Raw genomic sequence first — 9,832 nt, forward strand, 5'->3', positions numbered from 1 at the left:
AATTTTCCTGGGTCCAGGGAGCCACTGGGACTAAAAGGTACCCTTGGACAACTCAACAGACTGTTAACTTAGGTATAGGAGAAGTAACTCATTCATTCCTCATCATCCCTGATAGCCCTTGCCCTCTGTTGGGAAGAGACTTAACTCACCAAGATGGGAGCGCACATTTATTTTCAACTCGACGGCTCCACGGTAACTAGCTCTCAGACCTTGCCATTATCAATACTCACAATGCATTTGGAGGACGAACATCTACTCCACCAAACCACCCCCCCACCTTCCCAGGAACTCAACATGGAGTCCTGGCTTCACCGATTCCCTAAAGCCTGGGCAGAAACAGGAGGCATGGCCGGCCCTCTTCATAGAGCTAAAGCCTGGGGCTGACCCCGTTCGAGTCAAACAGTACCCCATGCCCATGGAAGCTAAATCGGGCATCACCCCACATATTAGATGTCTCCTGGACTCAGGTGTGCTACGCCCCTGTCACTCGCCCTGGAACACACCTTTGTTACCGATGCGTAAACCCAATAGTGGGGACTACCGACCTGTACAAGACCTAAGGGAAGTTAATAAACGGGTTATGGACATACACCCTACTGTTCCTAACCCCTATATTCTCCTCAGTGCCCTGGGGCCCACCAGAATATGGTACACAGTTCTTGACTTAAAGGATGCTTTTTTTAGCTTGCCCTTGGCCCCCAAGAGCCAGGATCTTTTCGCCTTTGAATGGACAGACCCTGAGAGAGGTATAAGTGGACAGTTGACATGGACTCGCCTCCCATAAGGATTCAAAAACTCGCCCACCCTGTTTGATGAGGCCCTCCACGAGGATTTAAGTGAATATAGAAAGCAAAACCCTGATATAACACTCTTGCAATATGTAGATGATCTCTTAATAGCTGCAGATTCCCAACAGGCCTGCCTACAAGGAATTGAAAACCTCCTCCAGGCTCTCGGCGACCTGGGGTACCGGGCCTCAGCGAAAAAGGCCCAAATTTGCAAGTCTGAGTCCCTGACCTGCTACACCACGGCAGGTAAGAGAATTCTTGGGGACGGCAGGGTACTGTCAATTGTGGATACCGGGCTTCGCTGAGATGGCCAAACCCCTGTACGTAGCCTCTAAAACTCAGCAGACCTTTGAGTGGACGGAAGAGGCAGAATGGGCTTTCCAACAGGTGAAAAAGGCCCTCCTTTCAGCCCCGGCGCTAAGACTGCCGGATGTATCCAAACCATTCCACCTATATGTGGATGAACATAATGGGGTGGCTAAGGCGGTGTTGACCCAACATCTAGGCCCCTGGCCTAGACCCATAGCATACCTGTCAAAGAAACTAGACCCGGTAGCAGCAGGAGGGTCCCCCTGCCTCCGAATGATAGCAGCCACCGCCTTGATGGTAAAGGACGCTGATAAACTGTCACTGGGTCAAGAATTACGAGTGACCACTCCACACGCCATTGAAAGCGTCCTCAAACAGCCCCCTGACTGATGGATGAGCAACACTCACGTGGTCCACTACCAGGGACTATTGCTCAATCCTACGAGGATAGTCTATACTTCCCCTCAGGCCCTAAACCCCGCATCACTACTGCCTGCCCCAGATCTGGCTGCTCCCCTCCATGACTGTATTGACATCTTAGCCCAGGTCAATGGGCTACGGGAAGACCTGCAGGACTATCCCCTGACAGACGCTGAAGTCATTTGGTTCACTGACAGCAGCAGTTTCGTCCACGAAGGACAAAGGTATGCAGGGGCCGCAGTCACCTCAGAGACGGAAATTATCTGGGCTGGTGCATTGCCTCCGGGCACCTCAGCGCAAAAAGCCGAGCTAATCGCCCTGACACAGGCCCTCAAATTAGGGCAGGGCCTCCGGATGACTGTATATACAGACAGCCGATATGCCTTCGCCACGGCCCACGTCCATGGGGCAATCTATAGGGAGAGGGAATCACTCACCGCCGAGGGAAAGGACATCAAAGACAAGGAAGAAGTTCTGGCCTTACCAGCAGCCATCTGGGCCCCTAAGAAGTTGGCCATAGTCCACTGTTCTGGACACCAAAAACCAAGCGATCCAGTCTCTAGGGGAAACAATTTTGCTGATCAGACTGCTCGCCAAGTAGCCTGTAGCAAAGTCCCGACGCTACCAATACAACCACCCAACCCGGGACCCCGAGAACTGCCACCCCATCCGGAATACTCTGAAAAAGACATCGCATGGATGAGTAAACTCCCAATGGCCCAGGTTAAGGATGGCTGGTGGCGAGATATGAAAAATAACATCATCCTCCCCGAGGCCATGGGACAAGAAGTTCTAGAGCGAATTCACCAAACAACTCATTTGGGTTCCACACGGCTACAGGACCTTATGCGACAATCCAAACTATCTATCAGAAACGTCGTTAAAAAATCAGAAAGAATTGCCACCGGATGTGCAGCTTGCCAACTTCAAAACGCCTGCCCACACTCCTCTATAACCGGATCCCGAGAGAGGGGAACCCTGCTGGGAGCCTATTGGGAAATAGACTTTACAGAGGTAAAGCCTGGGAAATATGGCTATAAGTACTTACTGGTGTTTATAGATACCTTTTCAGGATGGACTGAGGCTTTTCCAACCAAGCATGAGACTGCGCAGGTGGTGGCAAAGAAACTACTCGAAGATATTCTGCCCAGGTATGGCTTTCCTGTTATGATGGGATCAGACAATGGGCCAGCCTTCGTCTCTAAGGTAAGTCAGGGTCTGGCTTCCATACTTGGGGTTAATTGGAAATTACATTGTGCATATAGACCCCAGAGTTCAGGACAGGTAGAAAGAATGAACAGAACCTTAAAAGAGACCCTTGCTAAATTGACCATGGAGACTGGCGCTAACTGGGTGGCTCTGCTCCCCTACACTCTGTATCGAGTATGCAACACCCCATATAAGCTGGAGTTCACACCTTATGAGATCATGTATGGTAGGCCTCCTCCCATCATACCTAAACTCAGAACTGACCTTATCCAGTCAGATCATGATAACTCCTTTTTATTCTTCCTCCAAGCTTTACAACGAGTCCATAAATGTATTTGGCCAAGACTAAGGGACTTATATGCAACAGGACCTCCATCTGTTCCCCATCAGTTCCACCCTGGAGATTGGGTTCTTGTCAGGTGACACCGAGCCGAGACCCTCGAACCTCGTTGGAAGGGACCTTTCTAGGTTATCCTGACTACCCCTACAGCCATCAAGGTGGACAGCATAGCAACCTGGATACACCACACCCACGCAAAGCCAGTTGACCCACTGTCAGATCTCATCAGAAGACCCAACCAGGACGTCAGTTGGACAGTGGACCGCAGTAAGGACAATCCTCTTAAACTAACCCTGTGCCGAAAACCTGACTCCCGTTTCCCCAATAATTAATATGAAACTTCCTCTCTTTGCTCTGCTATTTACACTCCTGCCATGGTATGGGGCCTCCAGTCCCCTTGCCCCAGCCATTTTGACTTGGCAAGTCACTAATAGTGTGGGCTTAGTAGTTTGGAACATGTCACACACAGCTACTCCCTACACCTGGTGGCCTAATTTATACCCTGACGTCTGTAAGTTAGCCATTGGAGCCCCAGCCAACTGGGACGCAGAAAATTACTTTGACCTCCAGAAGCCCCCTTCACAGCCATCCCCCCGGGGGCGACTCGGGTTAGACCCTTGGGGAGGCTGTGGGGGCTGGAGTCAGCGAAGTATGTTAAGCACACTTACCTTCTATGTATGCCCCGGGGTTCACAGACCCAGGGAATGGACCCACTCATGTAGTGGGGCAGCTCACTTTTATTGTCGCAATTGGGGCTGCGAAACCACGGGTGACACTTATTGGAAACCCACCTCAGGCTGGGACTACATAACCATGACGGTGAATTATTCTCACGCCACGAGCAGTCCCGAATGGACACAGAACCCAGCCTGTAAAGACCAGTGGTGTCACCCACTCAAAACAGCCTTTACTGAGTCGGGAAAAAGACAAACTAACTGGGTGAAGGGATATACCTGGGGCCTCAGATTCTATAAAGTTATGACGATGGTCTAACGTTCACTATAAAACTTTCTATAGAAAGTTTTCCTCCATGGTTTTCCAACCAACGTTCTATAAAGAACGTTATGACGACGGTCTAACGTTCACTATAAAACTTTCTATAGAAAGTTTTCTCCATGGTTTTCCAACCAAGCCACCATAGGGCCCAACCCCGTACTTGCCCCACCACCTCCAACCAGGCCCCGCCTAACAGTTGTCACTCAGAGCCCTGCCACTTACGGGGCAACACAGACGGGCCACAATCGGACCATAATCCTCCCACTCCCCACAAGCCCTACCAAATGGCCTATGATAAGTACTGAAAAACCCAGATCAAGAAACCCCAATGACCATCTACTTAAGTTGATCCAATATGCCTTTCAAGTCCTGAATTATACTAATCCCAATGCCACTGAGTCCTGTTGACTATGTTATGACATAGCGCCCCCTTTTTACGAGGGACTGGCCACTCCAGGAGGTTACAATCTATCATCCGCACCCTCCATGTGCCGGTGGACAAGTCGAAGCCCCCGCCTAACCTTAGCAGCCGTATGGGGCCGGGTGACATGCGTAGGAAAGATCCCGCCTGAACACATGCACTTATGTAGTCAGAACCTTACTATAAATAACACAGAGCAATATGTAATACCTCCCCAAGATGCCTGGTGGGCCTGTGCCAGTGGGATAACTCCATGCATCCACCCAGGAGCATCAAACCGAAGTGCAGACTACTGTGTAATGGTCCACCTGATTCCTCGCTTAATCTATCATCCTTATGAAGATTTAATGTCATATTGGGAAGGAGGATTACATAGAACTAAAAGAGAACCCGTAAGCCTAACCCTGGCATTTATGCTAGGCCTAGGGTTAGGTACCGCCGGGGTGGCTACCGGGGCATCAGCCCTAATCTCACAACAACATCACTATCAATACTTACGAGAAGCCATTGATATAGATACACAGGAATTCGAATTATCCATTTCTAAACTTCAGGAGTCTGTCAGCTCATTAGCAGAAGTTGTCCTCCAAAATAGACGGGGATTGGACCTCCTATTCTTCCAACAAGGTGGCTTATGTGCTGCCCTTAAGGAAGAATGTTGCTTTTATACAGATCACTCAGGAGTAGTCAAAGACTCGATGGCTAAGGTACGGGAAGGGTTGGCAAAACGGAAAAGGGAACCTGAAGCTGGCAAGGTTGGTTCTAGTCATGATTTAATTCATCCCCTTGGCTGACCACCTTAATATCCTCCTTACTAGGACCCCTTTGTATTCTGATCCTTTTACTGACCTTTGGCCCATGTATTTTAAATTGTCTGGTGGCCTTTGTCAATCAACGCCTTCAGACAGTACAAATCATGCTCCTAAGACAGCAGTATCAGCCCCTAGACTTGAGCAACAACGACGACCTCACTGATGACAACCAAGGACCCAAGATTGGCTCCTCAGGCACCTGAGAGAAGGGGGGAATGAAAGACCAAAAGAATCCCCCTGGCTAGAAGTACATTTTTATCCTGTTAACCAGCTAGTTTCACTTCTGTATGAACGCTTGCTTTCTCTCGCGGGCGGGCTAACCCGCTGGTTCTGCCTCCGTAAGACTGCTTTGCTTGTTTCTTGCGCGTGGGCCCCCTGAACCAATCCGCTGGCGCCAAGTATGCCTGTTTAAACTGTCAACCAATCAGATCAGCCCTACCGGAAACTTGTTTGTATCTGTCTATAAAAACCCTGCACCAACCCAGCTCTGGACCTCTCGTAGTTATCCGCAACGAGTGGCGCAGAGGTCCAGGTTCGAACCTGCAATACATGACCCTTGCTGCTTGGCTTTGACTCATGTCTCTGGTGGTCTTTTAAGGTGGGAGTAATACTCAATTGGTATTTCAGTCCCAGTGCTGCGTTGTGTTGATAAGTGGGTCACATGAAATCTGAATGACGAAACCCTCACAGGAGCTAAGCTGAGAAAAAGCAGAGACAACGCATCAGAGAGGGTGACTTTCACACCAACAGTCTGATACTGAGTCCTCTCAGTGAGGTCTGACTGGAAAAGGCCCATCTGACCCTTTGTCCTTGAGTCAACAGGTAGATGGAGTCTTAGTTTGTGGATTCTTACATGTTCGCTCACTTTGTTTTGCATGATGAACAGAATTTCTGAGGATCTTAGGTTAGGCTCTTCTCCCACTCTTATACACGGACGCCCTGTCCTTTAACTTGTTTTTCTGGCTCTGGGAACTCCGCATCTGCTGTTTTTCTTGCTCAGAGGAATTCACCCAGGTCTTTATATCATGACTTTTCCTCAGGATTTAGGTCATCTACTTTGAGAGACCCTTCTTCATCTCTCTAAATAGAAGAGGCCTTGCCCACCAACCCTTGTCCCTTCACCTGTTCCATCTTCCTCAGACCACTTGTTCATTAGTGAGAATATCTACTTCTCTGTTTTCTACCTTCCCAGACAGAAAAGATGCTTCTGGGGGACAGGGGTGCCTGTCCTGCTGGGTCCTTCATGCGGGCGCAGAAGGGGATGCCAAGTGCGTTTAGGGAAAAGAGAGATGGAAATGCTTGCTTGTCCCCATCCTCACCCCAGAGAAGCTTCCAGAATGCCCTTTCTCCCATGCATCCTCACTGCTCCCTCACAGGCATGGCCACAAATTCCCCCTTGTTTCTGGGGAGAAGTCTAGTTTCAGGGGCACTAATGACACAAGGAAGGTTGACTTAATTACAAGCAATGCAAATACTTTGAGGTTCTCAGAATAACTTATGATTGTTTTTTGAAACCCCCCTCCTGCCATGGGACACTTTGCAGAGCACTTTACGCATATCAGGTGCTGGTAGTTTAACTGAAATGAAGTGATGACAAGAGTCTACTGAGCTAGTCAGACTCACCTCGCACTTCATTCTCCTCCTTTAAAATCTTCGATTAAAATGGAGAATCCAAATAATGTTAATCACAAAATAACAGTTCCTGGAGTAATAAAGTTCATAGGGGGGCACCCAAGCATGGTTCTTTGCTGAGATTGACCTTAATTTTCAAGATTAGGCTTCAGGAAAGGGAACCAACAGAATCATGAAGACCGAGTCCCATTTTGCATCAGTTTCTCAAGAGGAAAATATTAGCAACCTTAGCAAAATTAAATAGAGGCAATGTTGCCAAGGGGTTTCTTGATTTCTACTCCCACTGAAGGTAATGGAGTTGACCCTATATTCTCTGGAGAAGGCTACTTCAACCAAAACCCATGTTCCATTGTCATATCATTCAATACCCCTTGGTGGTACTTCCACTAATGTCTTATTTTTGGCAATGTCACCAGGGAGCATTTGCTGTAGGTGTTGGCAAACAAAACAGCAAGGGGAGATGATTTCACTTCTCGGCTCTGAGTTGACCTCTTGCTCAGCTGGGCAAATATCATGCTTCCTGTGATTGCTGAGAAGGTGGCTCCTCTGCTAAGCTGAAAAACCTGAAGACCAGGTCTTATCTTCCGTTACTAACTTTTTGTGTTTTGCTTATAAATTATTTATTGCTTAAACTTTTTCATTCTCACCTCCAAAGAGCCATAAATTAGTCCCACTCTTTTTCTTCTTCCTTATTCCCTTTGCTAGTATTTTCTCTGAAATTATTGTTAGCTGTCAAATGGATATATAGTTTTCAGAAAAGAGTAAAAGAAGAAAGCAACATTGAAAGAAAATCGTGTCTTTTTTTTTTAAAGAAAAGAATGCCAAGGAAAAGAGAAAAAAATCAAACCAAACTTGTCAACATAGTTTATACAAGAGATTACATCATATTTTAACGAAGATCCTTTTCTATAAATGAAATCATTTGGCCAGGACCATTTTCCCAAATATGCAGAAAATGTACCCAATGGGACTGCCAACATAATATTGTAATGGGTATTTCTGGGATGTCATCTAGCATTGTTATAAAAATAGGACAGTGTTTAAAACAAGGCTGTATAATTGTGGGCACAAACAAAAAACACCTCCCAAAACAATATGAGGAGGGATGAAAGACTGGTTTTCCCCACTACTGGGAAGAGGAGGGCACTGCCAAAATTTACCCTATAAAGTGCCCATTGATTTGCAGTCTCTCCAACTTAACAATTAGTGGCTACCTCAGGAACATGTCAGGAAAGTGGAGGGATATCACAAAATGGATATTCTGCAGTGTGCAGCCTGTGTAAAAGGGAAGGAGAACACTATTTCTATTACTAGAGGTTAGATGGATGAGAAATTTAGTATTTTGTTGGCTTAGGACATTTTCCGGATCTCAGGTGGTGGGACCTGCTTGTTCTTTAAAGCTGGTCAAGCTGGGGGCACCTAGGTGGCTAAGTAGGTTAAAGCCTCTGCCTTCAGCTCAGGTGATGATCCCAAGGTCCTGGGATTGAGCCCCGCATCGGGCTCTCTGCTCAGTGGGGAGCCTGTGTCCCCCTCTCTTTCTGCCTGCCTCTCTGCCTACTTGTGATCTCTGTCTGTCAAATAAATGAATAAAATCTTAAAAAAAAAAAAAGAAAAGAAAAAGCGGGTCAAGCTGGTCTCCACTAGATGCCATGGCTGTGAAATTTTAGGGGTGTCTCCTTGAGGGAAGACTTTAAGGTACACTCACACATTTCAGACTTCTTTGAGAGATGCATCAAAATTTAAACAATGGATCCACTGACATGTCAGTATTAATCTAAAATTTTAAGAGAGCTACAAGTAATTTGGAAGAACACACAGTAAATGGAAAAAGAATCCAAGAATGACTCTGCAGAGTGACACCAAGAGTGTAAGACATAGAGACAAGGTTGAAGGAGAATTCACCAGAGAGGTGAAAAAAATTAATCACTTTTATCTCTGGGTTATCAAATTAGAATAAATTTTTGTGCTATTCTAATCCTAATGGTCTATGATGAGCTTGTATTGGTTTATCATGAGGATAAAATAAAAACCAAGCTACGGATATTAATGTTCAAACATTACAAGTTTTTTTTTTCCTCTATCTTTTCTTGATCAGCCATGGAATCCATTTTAATTTTAGAGTTAGGAACCAGCCAGTTAGCTGTGTTTTCAATGATGGTTAAGATGAATGTTGTGAGGGGTGCCTGGCTGGCTCGGTCAGTATAACATGTGAGTCTTGATCTTGGGGTCATGGGTTTGGGCCCCATGTTGGGTGTAGAGATTACTTTAAAAAAGAGAGAAGGTGTGAAATCACGATGCCAGTTTTATGTGGCAAAGTGGTGCCCTCTGGTGATAGCTCTGTTGTTAATTAATCAGCAAATTTTTCATTCATTCGCTCACTCATTCATTCCACAAAAAGCTATTGATTGCTTACTGGTGGGGTGAACTCTGTGTGTAGTACTGAGCTGGGCAATCAGGCCCCCTTTCCCCCCAAAACCAATGCAAGGCACTCGATACCACTGCAGGCAAATGCTGAGAACACCTGGCAGGAACACCAAATGAATTTGGGGTGGGGAAGATCCGAACATATATGATGTCATTTTGAGCAAAATGGACTTACAGTGTGAGAGAAAAGATATACCTAATTTGAAAGAAACCCTACAAAACATACACAAAGTGGAGCAGGAGAAATTTACAAAGAAGAATGAGAAAAAATAAGTTAATAAAAAGGAAAGAAGTGGTCAGTGTAGGATGAAAGTCAGTCAGGAAAAACTTCTTTGAGGTAAGACATCACTCTCTCCAAGGAAATAAATGTGACAGTAGACAGTGACTTGGGTGGGATGTGATGATGGTGGTTGAGGGTCTCACATCTAGGGATAAAAAAGGCTCTGGTCTCTGGAAGATGTGTGCTGGATTGCACAGGTAC

At 46.5% G+C, this 9,832-nt stretch overlaps 1 protein-coding gene across 1 annotated transcript; it reads left to right on the top strand.

Moving 5' to 3' along the window:
* Positions 1-1,490: 1,490 nt before the first annotated feature.
* LOC309860976 (uncharacterized protein) lies at positions 1,491-3,141 on the top strand (the record flags this gene model as incomplete). Its single annotated transcript, XM_082723387.1, has 2 exons — positions 1,491-2,668; positions 3,037-3,141. 2 exons carry the CDS (start codon positions 1,491-1,493, stop codon positions 3,053-3,055), a joined length of 1,197 nt encoding a protein of 398 aa, XP_082579513.1. The 3' UTR covers positions 3,056-3,141.
* Positions 3,142-9,832: the final 6,691 nt, after the last annotated feature.

This window comes from Mustela nivalis (assembly GCF_964662115.1).
Source record: "Mustela nivalis genome assembly, chromosome: 3".
Classification (NCBI taxonomy): domain Eukaryota; kingdom Metazoa; phylum Chordata; class Mammalia; order Carnivora; family Mustelidae; genus Mustela; species Mustela nivalis.